At 35.0% G+C, this 17,809-nt stretch overlaps 1 protein-coding gene and 1 pseudogene across 5 annotated transcripts in view; one reads left to right on the forward strand and one right to left on the reverse strand.

Annotated features, from left to right (window-relative positions):
* Window positions 1-17,809, reverse strand: part of SNX13 (sorting nexin 13) — a 141,842-nt gene that overhangs the window by 90,951 nt on the left and 33,082 nt on the right. For 3 of the 5 annotated variants that reach the window (XM_032642868.1, XM_032642866.1, XM_032642865.1), the window contains exons 2-5: window positions 10,239-10,351; window positions 5,990-6,092; window positions 3,339-3,428; window positions 2,158-2,279 (exon numbers count right to left, since the gene is read on the reverse strand). In XM_032642868.1, the coding sequence (XP_032498759.1) occupies window positions 2,158-2,279; window positions 3,339-3,428; window positions 5,990-6,092; window positions 10,239-10,351 (428 nt within the window). Of the gene's footprint in view, window positions 1-2,152; window positions 2,280-3,338; window positions 3,429-5,989; window positions 6,093-10,238; window positions 10,352-17,809 lie in introns of those variants that run through there. The other 2 variants (XM_032642867.1, XM_032642869.1) reach the window with 2 other exon arrangements.
* Window positions 121-829, forward strand: LOC116759291 (annotated as a pseudogene).

Consider the following 17,809-nt stretch of genomic DNA (forward strand, 5'->3'; position numbering starts at 1 on the left):
GCCAAAAGTGAGCAGTTATGCTGAACTATTTTCAGAGCGTTTGAATAAAACAGAGTATCTGGGGTCATGACCTTGGCATCTCAGTGAGCCCCAGTCTATGCTGTACCGGGAACCGCCACCATGGCCACCTACAAGGTGGTGCTGATCCCACACAGGAAAAGCACATGGAACCTGTAGAACAGCTTCAGTGGCTGGAGCAAAGCCAACATGAGCCCAGGAGGCGTGAGGAGGTGAAGCACCACATGCAGGTGCTACAAGATGCTGGCTAGGAGTTTGACATCTCCTTCACCACGGTGCAGAAGAAAGCCATTTGGATCTTCTGGACAGCACTGGATGCCAATGACCAAGTGTGGCCGCCAATAGTGATGGCTTGACTTCAATAAAGCAGAAACTGCTGCCAAGCATGATGAAACCCAGGTAAAGATTTGGACATGCTATTATGTCCTACCACCTCTTATGAAGCTCAACCATCCTTCTACAGCAACATCAATAAAGACTGAGGTATGCAGACCTCACTGAAGATCAGCTACCCTCCTGTGAGAGTCTGAAGGACACTATTGCCAGGGCTCTGCCCTTTTGGAATGAAAAAATAGTTCCCCAGATGGAGGAGGGGATGGGGGTACTGAATACAGCCCACGGCAATAGCCTTCAGGGCACTGTCAACCCTCTGGAGGGTCTCTCTGAAGAGGCTACTGTGGAGCTGCACCTGCCCACTGGTAGTCCCACTGTCTATGAACTGGACAAGAAGCCCATGGAGTTCCTGGGAAATGAAGAGCCCATGTGTGAAGTCATGGAGGCTATGGCTGCCCAAGGCAAGGCCAAGAAGTGAAGGCAAGCAAGCAGCCTACTTTCCCAAGGACACCCCCCTCCCACCCCATTCCTCTGCACCTCTTCCCTGCACATGTCTGTGGGCATCTTAAGTTGTAGCTCCAGATGGGGATCAGTGGCTCCCAATTTTCTTTTAGCCATTTTGTCTCCTGCTCCCATTTCCTTCATACAATCTAGTCAGAACAGCACCTATGGGGCAAAGGGTCCTCAGTTCAAGCCAAGGGAAGACTTATTCAAGAGGGTGGAGAGGAAGTAACTCTGGGACTTTTTGCTAGTGCTTTGTTTATTACTAAGGCCCTGCTTGAGTAGAAGATAGGCAAGAACCATGCTAAGATGTGACCAATGAGGAGGAACAAGAGAGCTTATTTGTGTTCCCAAAAGCTAATCCTGTACTATTTTATAGTCATGTGACTGTCTGGGAGGCTCTAGTTATTCCAGTACAAGATGAATATAACCTGCATGGTGATTCAAACAAACATTTCCTCCATTACACCAGAGGAACTCGCTCCAGAAGATTAGGATCAATCCTGAATGTTTAAGTGCTGCATTTACTTTTACAAAATATATATATAAAATACACATATGTTGTGTCTATATTTGTACATATTATATATATTTCATATATTATTTATATATAAATATTAATATTAAAAATACCAACAACAACAAAAAGCTTCCAGGGATTTTAGTGGTGGTTAACAGAAAACAAACTATTCCTTGCACCAATATGAGATAAGCTCCCTGACTCCTAAGGTACAGGACTTCACCCTGTTGTATGGTTCAGAACCCCTCCCCTGCCTTATTGTTTTATGGCCATAAAATGCCTCTTGATCATGTCCAAGCATGTCTTTCACTGTGTCAGATTTCCGAATCATGTTCCAGTTGTTTGGCGCTGCCACTTGGCCCAGTACTCATTTTGAGCATAACTGTACTAAATCCTATTTCCAGAACAGTATAATAAGGGAGTGATGCAACTAAAAACAAAATAAAACAGAACAAGAGTATCTGGGTAAGAGGGGGAAAAAGTATTATCGGTAAGTGGGATGAAAGACTTTGAACAGTCACAATTGGACAACTGGACCCTGAGGAAGAAACAGACGTACAGACTAAGAGAACAGGGATTAGTCAAGATAAACATTCTGTAAATGTAAAGGAACAAAGGTTTTTATGACTCTAGTTCTATAATCTAAGAGTTATCCCACAATAATAATCTACTGTTCTACTTACCATGTAATAAATCAATTTTCTCCTTCCATTTGAAAGTTATTTTCCCTATTGATACAAACAATATTTAAATTTTTCTGCATAAATACAATGCAGTGACCTTACCTAGTAGCAAACTGAATGAGTGCATTCTGAAGAGTCTGCCTAATTTCAAGAAGAAAAGATTCATCATCACTTAGTGTATAATACCAATACTGGACATAATCCCTCAAGGAAAATTGGATAACCTAAAACAAAAATATGGAAAAAAATACAATTTTTTAGGATTTAAAAAGTAACAGTGGCAAAGTAAAACCTGAAAGGATTATTTGCGATTTATATTTACTTGCTACATACTAAATTGTAGTGGTAAATAACTGCCTTCATTAAGAAAGCATCCGTATACTAAAACACATTTCAAAAATTTTTCAATTATTTTGGTAGCCCAATTCATCCACTGCCCAAATTTTTTTTAAATTTAAAGAATTATCTATGGCGAAGCCCCACCCAATTTCAGGTAAAGATGAAGCCTGCAGAAAAAATAAATTTCCAATGCTATAACATAATGAAGTTTTAATCAGTTTGATGGAATGAGATGCAAAATAATGTCAAGAGACGCTAATAATCTTGGAAATATGTTTTCTTTTGAGAATATCATCAGATTCATTGCATCAAATTATAAAAATGACAATTCACTTAATTCTAATACCGGTGATGCTGCCAACAGCACTGTTAGCCAATAAATAGCAAATAATACAGTTTAATGTATTATGTTTTTGCAAATCAGACAAAGTAAATATGGGTTCATCTAAAAAATGGTATTACATTTTAAAGTATACATTATTTGTAATAATCACAAAATCAAGAATCGATGAAAAATATTTTGGAGGAGAATAATTTTAATTCTAATTTTTAAAATATTTTTGAATGAAACCATAAATATCCATTTAAAAAAGTAATTAAACTAGTAGGAAAAACATCTGATTTATCAAACCACTAAGCTTGTTCATTAGCTGAAGAGTAACATTTGAACTATAAAATAATTAGAAACATTATCAGATGTCAGTAAAACCTTTTTTTCCTAAATGTAAATTCAACCAAAAGGCTTTAATATCGTATTAAGCAAACACCTTATTATAAATAAGTTCATAAGTAAGGCAGCGTCTTTATGTACAGACTCCAAGGACAGCATTATAATGAGTTTCCAGCATATTACACAAATAGCAAAAATTCTTCTTTAGTATTTTCAAAAGAAATGCACCTAGCACACAACATATGGAATTCAAATACCACATACTGAAACTCACTTGCTGGAGAGGTTCATCAATTATATTGGCACCTGTCAATCTTCTATCGATCTTTATAGTCCTGGCTTCCCGTTTCATTTCTTCTAAGCACTGAAAGGAAACCATAACATTCTATAACATCGTTTCTTGATTTAAAGTCTCTGTAGTTTACTTCTAACTAAATATTCATTGTAACTTCCCTGTCATTATCTTCAATTTAATAAATAACCTTATTTCTTGAGACTCAGGTATAAAGCAAACACTATTTCTCAAATTAACAAAACTAGACATCTAGAAAAAAAATCTTGTGTCATCACCAAAAACAATTATCAGCAAACATTATTTAGAATGTGAGAAATTGAAAATATCAGATATAATACTGCCATATTTCAATGAAACTTTAAAATCATAAGTTAGTGTTTCAGGTGAGTCAAATAATTGTCTTTATTAAACACACCCCTATTTCCTCCTTCTCCCTCCCAGCCCAAAACAGTATACCAGCTGCCAAATGAATATATTTTAAATTAATTTTACTTAGGGATGGTTTTTAGCAACTAAAGAAAATGAATATTTCTCTGTAGTCTTCAGAAAGACCAGTGACCTGGAAATCGGGTGAAAAGTAGTAAGACACTCTTCAATTAAAAATACAAACCAAAGCACACATACATATAAAAAACATATGCCTCGAGTTAACACATACAACCTCTAAGATTTTTTCATAAAATATACTTAGGAATCATTTTAGAAATAGCAATCAAAATCACCATTTTTATACCATATACTAAAAAACAGATTATAAAGACTTAACCAGTCTTGACTATGATTTATTACTGTTTAGGATCTTAATTCTTAAAATATTTTGCATCCTCTCTATGTACCACTCAAGTGAGTGGAAAATATGGATGGCTAGGAAATGATTCAAAAAGAAAAGGCAAAAAAGCAAACAACCCAATAGAAAAATGGGCAGAAGATCTTAATAGAGATTTCTCCAAAGAAGACACACAGATGGCCAGTAGGCACATGAAAAGATGCTCATCACTAATTATTAGAGAAATGCAAATCAAAACTACAATGAGGTACCACCCACCTTACACCAGTCAGAATGGCCATTATTAAAAAGTCTACAAATAACAAATGCTGGAGAGGGCATGAAGAAAATGGAACCCTCCTACACTGTTGATAGGAATGAAAGTTGGTGTAGCCACTATGGAAAACAGTATGGAGGTTCCTCAGAAAACTAAAAATAGAGTTACCATATGATCCAGCAATCCCAATCGTGGGCATATACCTAGACAAAACTACAATTCAAAAACATACACGCACCCCTACGTTCACTGCAGCACTATTCACAATAGCCAAGACATGTAAACAACCTAAATGTCCATCAACAGATGAATGGATAAAGATGTGGTACATATATACAATGGAATACTCCTCAGCCATCAAAAAGAATGAAATTATGCCATTTGCAGCAACGTGGATGCAACTAGAGATTTTCTTATTATATAAATGAAGTAAATCAGAAAGAGAAAGACAAATAGTATATGGTATCACTTATATGTGCAATCTAAAATATAGCACAAATGAACCTATCTCTAAAACAGAAACAAAAATCACAGACAGAGAGAACAGATTTGTGGTTGCCAAGAGGGAGCGGAGGAGGGAGGTGGGTGGACTGAGAGTTTTGGGTTAGTAGATGCAAGCTATTACACTTAGAATGGATAAGCAACAAGGTCCTACTGAAGAGCACAGGGAACTATGTCCAATCTCCTGGGATAAACCATAATGGAAAAGAATATTTAAAAAAAGAATGTACGTATGTGTATAACTGAGTCACTTTGCTGTACAGCAGAAATTAACACAACATTGTAAGTCAACTATACCTCAATTAAAAAAAAAAAGGTTCATTTCCTCAGAAAGATCTGTGAGCAAACTCAAAGAATACACACTAAAGGGAGTTTTAAAGGGAGACAGAAATAAGTTTCAGAGATTACTTTAAAAGTTACAGTAAGTATTAGAAAAAAATGTATTTATTTATCAATATGAAAGTCTTATTAGCACATAATGGATAAGTTAATAATTGTAAAATTCAGCTACTGGCATCAAATCCACACCATTTGCCTCTCTTCATACAAGAAAAAACATCCTAATCCGACAGTAATAATTGAAGGCAATGAGAATCTGAAGCCTACTTCTAGTACACAATTCCAATTTTATTTAGAGTATGATATTGAAAACAAAAGAATATGAAAGATAATATAAAATTGGACCTGAATTATTAAAATTATAGAAACTGCACAGCCTAATCGCAAGCTCTATTTTTCAAGTGAGTTAAAGAGAAAGTGCCCATTTTCCTCCTTCTGGTTCCGATGCATTTATTTCATTCAAAACAGTATATTCATTGACATTTCCACAAGTCATACACACGATGCACTGAAATTCTAAGTTAAGACAGCAGGAAAAGACCCCAAATTTCTATCTTTTCCTCAAATTTGCATTCTCACCTTTAACATCTAACATGCATTTTCTAAGCCTGATCAGAGAGACGCTCATAAATTTACAGTGAGCATTAGTGAATTATAGGAAAATCTGTCAAGCCATATAAAGATGATCACATATCATCACTGCATACAGCAGGACTTTAAGGTTTCATATTCCTTTACTCTTCTTACCTTAGGAATCCCAGTTGATGTTGGAGGAAGAAATGAGTGTTCACACTGCTCTAGGTCCTTCTCTGAGTTTGTTTTTCCAAAGAGGAGAGTAACCACAAAACCCCTGAAAGAAATTTAATTATAGATACAAAAACAAAACTTCACTACAATTTAACACATCTATTTATTACCAAATATATTTTTCAGATTTAATTGATGGCTTACCATTCACTAAAAAGTCAGTTTGTGACTTTGACGAGGCGCAAGGAATTGACAGATTTTGTTAAGTTCTCAAGTTTAAAACAACTATAAACATTTTGTGAATTTATACAATAATGCCTTTACAAGTTTTCATCCAATATATTTCATAAAGAAGCTCAGGCAACATTTTCAAACTTTAGAAAAATAAACCTTCATTAAATAAGTAGGCAAGCTAATAACCAAAGACAAATGAGATGTACATCTATAGCTATACCCACATTTCTATAATTCTGTTAACTAATTAAAGAGAGATATAACTTGCCACTATGAATACAGAATAAACAAAGGCCATACAAGGAAAAAATAAAGATCCAATTTACGATTTGTTTAAAATAAGACTGGAATTTTAAAAATATATCCCCAAAAGTTAATTATTTTTAAAACAATTATGGAGTCAAGGTAAGATAAAATACTGGTTTAGAATACTTTGTATTGACTAAATGCTATCAGTATTTCCTACATTTAAAGTTTCCCAAATACATCTAAGCACTACTAAGTAGATAGGAAATCCATAAAAGAATGTTAAATTTTAATTTTATAATGATTTACAGTAATCTTACAATGATTGAAAGAGTGTAGTTGGGGACTCCCCTGGTGGCGCAGTGGTTAAGAATCCGTCTGTCAATGCAGGGGACACAGGTTCGATCCCTGGTCCAGGAAGATCCCACATGCCGCGGAGCAACTAAGCTCGTGTGCCACAACTACTGAGCCCACGTGACACAGCTACTGAAGCCCGTGTGCCCTAGAGCCCGTGCTCCGCAACAAAAGAGGCTACTGCAATGAGAAGCCCACACACTGCAACAAAGAGTAGCCCCCGCTCACCACAACTAGAGAAAGCCCATGTGCAGCAACGAAGACCCAACACGGACGGACGGACAGAAGGAAGGAAGGAAGGAACGAAGGAAGGAAAGGTGCAGTGACAAGAAAGGAACAGTAAAAAATTAAACACAGTCAGCCTTAGCTATTGAAAGGAAGATTCTCAAGGTCCTCTGCTTTTTGTGGCTATCTGCCATTTCACCACTCTTCAGTACAGGCACCACATAAGCAAGGAGGAGGTTGGAGAAACAGATAAAGTCAAATCAACTCATGTCATCAATTCTGTTTCTGTTTCTTTTTTAAAAGGCTGACCTCAGAATTATCAGTAAATTTCACATATCTGTGTTGTATCTGACATTATTACTAAGAATCAGGTTGGCCTTGTATTTCAGTTTTACCTAGCTGTAAGCATATTTAGACACAATAAAATGCTGATATTAAGTTAACAATGCATTTCTAAAAACATTATCATAAAATAAACTGATAAAACGTTCACCTTTGCCCACAGTGTGACAGTAGGAAGGTAAGCTAAGGAACAGTATGATCTTAGAAAGAACCTAATTAATAGCTTCAGCCTTGAGGTTTAAGTAAAAACAGGTGCTACGAATGACTGCATAACCAAACAAACATAACGGGAATGCCATTAAATAACTCATATCAGTATTGAAGGTATCCCAAAATAACCAGAAAAAAAAAACCCACCAAAATTCAAAAAAACAAAAACCAAAAACTTCTGAGTGGTTTTCTTTCCAAAGGGTTTCTTTATTTTAGAAAATAAGGGATTACCATTGACTATAAGCAAAACATATACATTATCAACACTGTATACAGGTAAACTGCAGAACTCAAAAACTTAACTTTTACTAGCCAAAAAAAAAAAAAAAAAAGATAGTTTCCATAAGAAAATGTATTAATTCCTCTCTGACTTGCATTTTAACTAGGAAAAAGAACAAAAACAAATCTTTAAAACTTACACAACAAAAACAAAAAAACACTAAAACTAAGAAATGATTTTTAGTTATATGTAATATAACTACTTTATTTAAGATTGATATATAAAAGCCTATTTTTGCTCTTAAAATTCATAAGGCACTAAACTATATAAATAAAGCTACATTAAAGAAAGGACAATCATTCTTCATAATTAGAGCCAAAATTAGAAAGATTTTTGACTCAGGAATTGTGATACTCACTGACTGTAACTGAGTAACCTGGGAATGCTTAATTAACTAATCCTCTGAGATGTTTCTGGATGCTTGTTAGTATATAAATTGAAGTCCCCTTACTGTGGCACTATATTTCCTGACATCAGTAGTCTGGAACAGAATATCAAATCAATTTATGACATAACATGAACTTGGAATTTCAGATCCTTCCATGTGACTTAATATTATCTAAAGAGTTTATAGTGGCCCTCCCACACCTACCAATATCCCAACTTATCTAAAAAAATTCACAGAACTTTACAAATATCCAAAAACTTTCTTGAAATTATTCCTTAATAAATTAGCAGACTCAAAAAGGGAACAACAAAGGTTCCTGAGACTTCGAAATGAATGGACTCGTGACCCTTTTCCCTTTCCCAAATTTTATATGGAGCAGTTGAGTCTAAGAGAAAGGATTCTCACCCCTCTACCTTCATCTATAACGCTGCAATTTCTTCCCTTTCTGAAGTATTGTAAAATATTCTGAAATCCTTCCTCACTTTTGCCAAAGGCTTATTCAATTAGTGAAATAAAAGAAATCTTTCCTTTGTGAGAGAAACATCTCCTCAATTTCCTTTCCAATCAATAAAAGTAGCCATGACCTTGTGGGGGAGTGGTGCAACCATGCAGCTCTGGCCTTGATTAGTGACTAAAGAATGTAATTTAGGAAGCCCAAATGGCTGCAGATCTGTAAGTCTTCAATCATCTTTATAATCAATAAAGATATTCAGAACTCCATTTATCTGATTCCTATGGCTTATTTCTTAATTGTCTCAGTATATAATACCATATCCAAGCAATTATAAGGAAAATATTAAATCTAATATAAAATACAGTTTTATGAATAGTCCTCGATGTAGCTTCCCAGTTAAATTAATTCTCACTTGTTCAACAATCAGTGGGTGACCTCCCTATAAAATGGTTACACATGATTTTCAAACTCATAACCTGAAAAATGTGACAGGTGGTATATATATTCAGAAGCCATCCCTTCAGTGTCTTACACAGTCTCTCTCAGGCCACAGTTTATATATGCTATTCAATTCAGCTAAGTCCTCTAAACCTATAGGCTCAAACAATTCCTCCAAATATTTGGGGTCTCAAAAGATTTTTCTGAAAGAACTCATAGGTATTCACTGCACAAATAATTACATAAGTGTATTATACATATACAAATACACATATATATACATACACACATAAACATTAACAACAAAATGCTCATTTCAGCTAAACTACCTTGTTCAGAGTACCTAAGTAGCAATCATCTCTCTTGTTTATACATTTTCTTACATATAATTCATATCTGATACCAAACATTCTACATAGGAAGCTATACTAAATCATGACTGAAACCTCTCCTGTAAAGTTTCATCAACTCAAGGTAAAGCATAAACACTGTAAACCAAATAACCATGAAGAGAAAAATGGCAAAATCAGGTGTTTGTTGGAATTTTCTAGAACAAAATGACAGCATTCACTAAGGGAAATAATTAACACAATAATTAACATTAACATAATAATTAACATTAGTGTCTGAAATCTAATCAATGAAACAGTCAGTATCTTCTAGTCTATAAAACTTGATGTGTCATCTCAATTTAACTTATTTATCTTATTATTATAATAGATAAGGAAATTTCAACCTTAAAGGGGAAATAACACCAAAAGGAATAAAAAAATCTTAAAAAACTTTTCAAGTTACACAAAAAAGTTTATATCATCAGAAATTGAAATTTATTTTTAAAGATGATGACCCATATTGCTGGTACAAATCATAACCATCATCGTTTTTATTTCTATAGTTATCTTAATTTTACTATTTTTAACTCTGGTAAAAACAATTTGCAAAAATAGCATTCACAAATAAATCATACTGCCATTTCTCATGATCATTTTTTTCCTTATTGAGGTCTCATGGTCATTTGTTTCCATTTTGAACAACTGAATATGACATGAATTATAAAATTATCATTGAGAATACTTACCCACCCACAAAGCAGAGGATATAAAATGCCAAATAAAATATTACAAAGGGTCCAAACGTTATTAGAGAAAGGACAATGCCAAGGCTTCCCCATCCCCATATGGACAGACTGGTCTGAAATAAAGCAGGAAAAAAATCTTTTTAATAAATAAATAATTTTCCATAGGAACTAGAAAAGAACCAACAAAACTTTTACATAGTTTATGTTTCTCCTTTTAAGCATTCATGGTATTGTTTCAGTAATTTTAAAAATATTTACTTTTGAAAGTGTTAAGTACATTCTTGGAAATTTATCTCCCAGAAACAATATACAAAATCTATATGTAGAAACAAATTTATAGTATATCAGCAACGATTTTAAAAAACAATCTATTGGCAATATAAATGAACAAATTACATAAATTGTTGAATGACATGAAAAGTGATAAAGTATTTATAATAAAAACATTTATACATTTATATATGCAAAAGCATGTATGAAAGCTTAAGTAGACAACAGATTGTACTTGTTTATATTTCATCTTAAAACTACAGCATGAGACTTTCTAAAAATTAAAATTTCAAGGTTAAAAAACCCATGTCTCACTAAAAATTATATTTTTATTTACTCAAATTATTTGCAGAAATTTGTAAAATTATAACTGCACAACTTCCAACTTCCCGTTACCAAAATTTACCACGAGTTCAACAAAACATCTCTAAAAATTCTCCATCCTGTTTCCCTATTTCGTTTAGAATTATACTGTATTATCTATTAAAAATACTCCTTTTGTTGAAGGCAAACTGAATTTTAGCAATTTAAGCCATTATGAAATAAATAAATGTATTCAGTTCAACAAGTTCCTATATCCATTTGCCTTGTACTGTGAGGTATACAAAGGATCCATTTGTCCCACTCCTGCCATCAAGAAGCCCAGAGAAGAATGTCTTAGAGGAATGAAACAATTAGACACTGAACCAAAAGAAAATAATAGAAAGCATTATAAGATGCTAAACTGAACGAAATTAATGACAAAAAAACTACGGAATAGACAATAAGTGCTATGGACTATGAGAGAAAGCACAGTTTTACTTATTTATTCATTCATTCATTCATTCATTCACCAGTCATTGACTGCTTCCTATGTGCTGTAAGTTCAAAGTGCTGGGGATATCACAAGGAATAAAGTATACCCTCATAAATCTACATTTTAGTAAGGGAAGAACAACAAGCACACCCTCATGAATTTACATACCTCCGTAAGTTTACATTCCAGAAGAGGAAAAAAGACATATAAATAATATATATCAGATGGGGATAAATGCTATAGAGAAAAATAAAACAATTGCATGTGGTTGATCTAAGAAGTTTTCAATGATTAAGTGACACATGAATAGAAATCTTAGATAAGATATACGGAAAATTTATAATAGTCTTCCTACCCCCAAATAATATTTTTCCATTTATTCATATCTTCTATGTCCCTCAGTGAAGGGTTTTTTTAAACTTCTTCTATATAAGGCCTTCACAACTCTTGTTCATTTGTATTTTTATTACCTTTTTTCCTCATCCTGGCCACATCTTTTTAACCAGAGGACAGAATGCCTACTGATGTTTCTACCCTGCCTTCATGATCTCCTCCTTGAATCAGATGGGGATACTATTGCACCTATGAAGTGGTCTCCCCTGACTTCTTTCCAAGAGCTGAAAGTAAGCCATGGTGGTTTAGAATAAAGTACAGAACATTTCAGTCCCTCTGACAATAGTTCTGCTGAACATCTGGGACCTGATCCACACTATAGTACCACCAGATGGCCAACTATAAAAAACAGATGTGATTTCCCAAGATTCATTCAAAACCTTTTCCACTGACTTTCCTGAAAAGAGTTCCTACAAACTCTCAGGAAAGCTCAGACCAGACTATGACCCAGACACTTTATCCAGCCTACCTTCTTCAATGATATTTGACCTAATATTAGCAATATTACTCTTTCTTTACAAAGTTATATTTATGCTTGCTCGCCATTTTTCACAGCTAAACAACTTACTGTTTAAGGATCTATTCAGAGGTTTGAACAATGAAACCAAGCAAAATGGCTATCTCTGGAGATAAAGGAAAGAAGGGAGCATGCAACTGGAAGACAATACACAGGGGGCTTCTCAAATACTCAATACTCAAATGTTCTATATTTTTTAACCAGGTGTTTGCTCTAAACTCTATAAATGTGTTATGGCTCCAACTGTATGACTATCAATTAAAGAAATTTAAAAATTAAATTTTCAGGGCTTCCCTGGTGGTGCAGTGGTTGAGAGTCCGCCTGCCGATGCAGGAGACACGGGTTCGTGCCCTGGTCCGGGAAGATCCCACACGCCGCGGAGCAGCTGGGCCCCTGAGCCATGGTCGCTGAGCCTGCACATCTGGAGCCTGTGCTCCGCAATGGGAGAGGCCACAACAGTGAGAGACCCGCGTACCGCAAAAAATAATAATAATAAATTTTCAAAAAACAATCACAATTATATAATGTGGGAAAGATTATTAACTCAATTATTTAACACGGGGAGATGCTCAATTGTCTAAAAGCTCAAATTTTCAGAATCTTACAAGTCTCTTCTTACTCATTTGAAAATGGCAGCAAAAATCATCAAAAAACAAACTCTTATTCATTCAACAAATATTTGGGAATAGCTACGTGCCAGATGCTAGTGATTTAACAGTGAACAAAACAGACATTACCGTCACATGAAAAAACAAAAAAATCTATGGAGAAGAACCTTTCCTTAATTAAGTTTGAGAGGAATTTCTATATTCCAGGGACTAATAAAATTAAACATTTCTAATCAAGCAAGTCAGGTGCTCATTTGTTTTGTGGTTAATTTCATAATATTTAACTTCAAATGTTAAACTATTCAATGAAGTATCAGAATAGAGAATTGTCCAAAATTGAGAAAGTTTCATGTTATATTTAGTGTTCCCATTTACATATTTAGCTAATATTATAATCTTAACTGGTGAGATTAAGAAGAACATTTGATCTAAAACCATTTAAAATTTTTGAGTTCTAATTATTTCCTAAGATGATACAGGATGATAAAATTTACAAAAATTTTGCACTACATCAGAAACTTTTTACAAATTCAGAACGGAAGCCAAAAAATATAAATAAATCCACTTCACAGTGATTTACATTAAAATTATACTTGATATGTTACTATTTTCTTCTCCAAACACAACAATCAACACTGAAATATTCATGTGTCTGGTTCCCTAAAATCACCGACACACCAACTGTGAGATGGAAGAAACCTTCGTGATCATCTACTGCAGTACTTCTCAGACTTTAAGAATCTTAAATGCAGGTTCTTAAAATGCAGATTCTGATCCATTATATCTGGGGTGGGGTCTGTGATACTTTTATTTCTAATAAGCTACCAAAACTTTCAGAACTAAGCACAATTATATATTTATAATTCTCCTAAATTAGCCTCTAGGTCCACAAAACCTTACAATTCGAGAACCCAAAACCTCTGAAAATCAAAATTGTACAAAGTATTCTACATACCTATCTCATTTACTCCTCAGAACTTATGAAGTAATCAAGAAGGTAATACAGCATAGTGCTCAAAAAATATGAACCCTGGAGTTTAACTGAGTGCAAATCTCACGTTTACTATTTATTAGCTGTGTAACCACTCCACGCCTTCATTTCCTCACCTACATTACGTGGTTTTTTGGAGAGTAAATAAGCCCATGGTCTAGTGGTCGATTTTAGCTTAATCGTTATTATTATCCCTAGTTTAACAACATAGAAACTAAAATACAGAGAAGTTTTTTTAAAAATGGCCCAAGGTCACACAGTTAGTATGAGAATGGGATTTGATCCTATTCAAATCCTGACTCCTTAATGAACCTTAAAATTTGTCAGCTGACAACTGCCTGAAATTAAAACTCACAATAAGAAAAAAATGTTAAAATCATAAATGAGTGCTTTCTTTTATTTAAATATTCATCAGCTTAATATGCCTCCCAAGAAATTAGTCAGAACACTACTTGTAATGAATGTTATAAATTCCTGGTTTGAGTATCAAGTACATAAATATAAAGTATAATTTTTATTAGACAATCAGTTTATCTATAAATAATGAAAATAATTTCAGTTTCAAAGGGTATCAATTTTATTAGCATGCCCTGGTTCTTATATGTATCAGTTTGGCCTTGAGCAGAGGGACACACAGACATAAAAAATGACTCCTGCTGCCAAGATGCTTAAAATCGAGAAGTGACAATGTAAAAAATCTTAAATGCCTCCTGACAGTAGAAAGCAAATAGAAATAATTTACATTGATATGTAAAATATGTAAAATAATTTACATTGATTATGCCTATCAATTCATACTACCATTTATCTTATTTCATCCTCATCACAGACTTTTATTGGGCTGGCCAAAAGGTTCGTTCAGTTTTTTCCGTAAGATGGCTCCAGTAGCACTTAGCTGTCTTCAACTTCATTCGAAACAATTTTGTTAGATTGTATGTGACAGCTGTCCTATCAGCATGCATTTTAAAAAAAGACTTACAAAAATTGGTGAATTTTTGTGTAGCCATTTTAATATTGAAGATGGAAGAAAAAAAGCAACATTTCCGGCATATTATGTTTTATTATTTCAAGAAAGGTAAAAACACAACTGAAACACAAATAAAGATTTGTGCAGTGTATGGAGAAAGTGCTGTGACTGACTGGGTCAAAAGTGGTTTGCACAGTTTCGTACTGGAGATTTCTCGCTGGACAAGACTCCATGGTTGGGTAGACTAGTTGAAGTGGACAGTGATCAAGACATTAATTGAAAACAATCAACATTATACCATGTGGGAGATAGCCGGCACACTCAACATATCCAAATCAAGCGCTGAAAATCATTTGCACCAGCTTGGTTACGTTAATTGCTTTGATGTTTGGGTGCCACATAAGTTAAGTGAAAGAAAACTTCTAACTGTATTTCTGCATGCGATTCTCTACTTGAACGTAATGAAAACGTTCCGTTTTTAAAACAAATTGTGATGGGCGATGAAAAGTGGATACTGTACAATAATGTGGAACAGAACAGATCGTGGGGCAAGCGAAATGAACCACCACCAACCACACTAAAGGCCGGATCTTCATCCAAAGAAGACGATGTTGTGTATATGGAGGGAGTGGAAGGGAGTCCTCTATTATGAGCTCCTTCCAGAAAACCAAATGATTAATTCCAACAACTACTGCTCCCAGTTAGACCGCCTGAAAGCACCATTTGATGAAAAGCATCCAGAATTAGTCAACAGAAAACGCATAAACTTCCATGAGGATAAACGCAAGACTGCATGTTTCTCTCATGACCAGGCAAAAACAGTTAGGGCTTGGCTGGGAAGTTCTGATTCATCTGCCCCTTCAGATTTCCATTTATTTAGATCTTTACAAAATTCTCTTAATGGAAAAAATTTCAATTCTCTGGAAGACTGTAAAAGGCACCTGGAACAGTTCTTTGCTCAAAAAGATAAAAAGTTTTGGGAAGACGGAATTATGGAGTTGCCTGGAAAATGGCAGAACGTAGTGGAACAAAAGGGTGAATATGCTGTTTAATAAAGTTCTTGGTGAAAATGAAAAATGTGTCTTTTTACTTAAAAACCGAAGGCACTTTTTGGACACCCCAATATGATAGGAAAGGTAGCAGAATACAGTACTAAAAACACAGAATCAGAAATTACAGGTTCCAGTTTGCCACTAATGTTCTATGTAACCACTGCAAAATCACTAACCACTCTTTGATCCAGAACTCACACTAGCGCAATGAAGAAGCTGAGCTGTGAGACCATCCCTCAAGTCAAGTCTATCTAAAGCAGACTTGATTAAGTAACTAGGATGCAGAGCTAGGCATAGACTCTCCCGGCTACGTGTGGAGAGTGGGGCTAAGTGCAAACAGCTATTTTATATATTAATAGATCACATGAAGAACAGATTGTCAGAGCTCCCAGAGAACGGACCTTGGACTCTCATAAGAGTCTTACTAGAGTGAGTCAGCCACTCTCAGTTATATTCACCTGATATGTCTCAACACATTACATGGCATAGGGCAGCCAGATAGGGCTGAGAATCTTAAAGCTGATATTACTTCAGGGCCAAGGTGGATCACAGAAATTATATAAAAGAATTCAACAACAAAACCAAGTACCCATAAGAAGAGTCGCTTTATTGAAACTATAGATTGTTTTCCTTCCACCTTATTCCACCTATAATAAATTGGAAGTTCTTCTCCAAGTAATTTCAGTAGAATGTGCTCCTGACACAGAACTTTGGCTCATTCAACATTACATAGTAATTTAACCAAGGCCTGCTACAAAGAAGCTGCTCACTAAATACAGAACTAATTAATTAATTTACTAACTAGAGAAATTAAATAAGGGAGGGAATGGAAAGAGAAGGTAGGGGAGAAAAGAGAGAAAAGGAGAAAGGGCAAGAAAAGGAAAAGGGGAAGGGAAAGTGAAAAAGAAAAGAACGCTAAATTGAAGTCCTGCCCCTCACTCCCACCTTAGGACTTTAGGCAGAGTTATACGTTCCTACCAGCACAACCCTCACCAAGCCGCCAACCTCCAAAAAAAAAAAAATCTCCCAAGAGCTTGGTCCTTTTTCTCCCATAGGACTGATGTACAGAAATAACATACTTTTGACTGTCTCAACATAACCTACATCAGCCTACATGACAACTTCCCTTTCAGGGAGGCAGCCACGAAGAGGCAGCCACACAGGGATCATCAGTACATTTAGCTAAGTTGGTCCCAAAACCCCTCTTTTCATACTCCTGGGACACGGAAGTAAAGATCCTCTTCCACTCACGTGTATTTAAGATACCTAGTATATCCTTGTGAGGATGAGTAAAGACTAGCAATGATATGGTGCACATTTTCAATCCAGCTGTTGAGCCAGGAGGGATAGAGGGTCTTGTCTCCAAGATGGCTAACTGCCCAGCTGGCAAAGATAATGGCCACTGGCTACCTGTGGAGATTATCCTCTCTCTCCCAACTAGGGGTGCCCAGAATAATTAGGTTATATACACACATATACACCAGCCCCATGTATTTTTAGTTCTTTGGTAACAGAACCCTCTCCCTTAAAACAGAAATCTATTGTTCAACTTTTATATATTTTCAAGAATTAATTATGTACACATATGTAGGTAACTACTTTAACAAACCCTTCAATGTTATATTAGAGCAGTAGTTATAAAAGATCATACACTACTACATAATTAGGACTCCTAGCATCCAATGATGAAGAAAATACAAGAAAACAAAAAAAGCTACAATTATTTCAGTGTTTTTTAAACTAGATACCATCAATTACAAAATAACTATACAGTCTGAAACAACAGCAGGTACATTCATATGCACTTGTTTTTTCAGGACACAAACTAAGTTAGGCTGCACAACCCCTCCCCAGTCCACAGCCCATACATTGGGGATCACTGGAATTAGAGTCTAAAAGAAATTACAGTACTGAAAAAACAAAGGACTGTATTTACTGAGTGCTTTCCCTTATAAAGAATAATACAAGTATTTAAAA

The sequence above is a fragment of the Phocoena sinus genome, chromosome 9, assembly GCF_008692025.1.
Source record: "Phocoena sinus isolate mPhoSin1 chromosome 9, mPhoSin1.pri, whole genome shotgun sequence".
NCBI lineage: Eukaryota > Metazoa > Chordata > Mammalia > Artiodactyla > Phocoenidae > Phocoena > Phocoena sinus.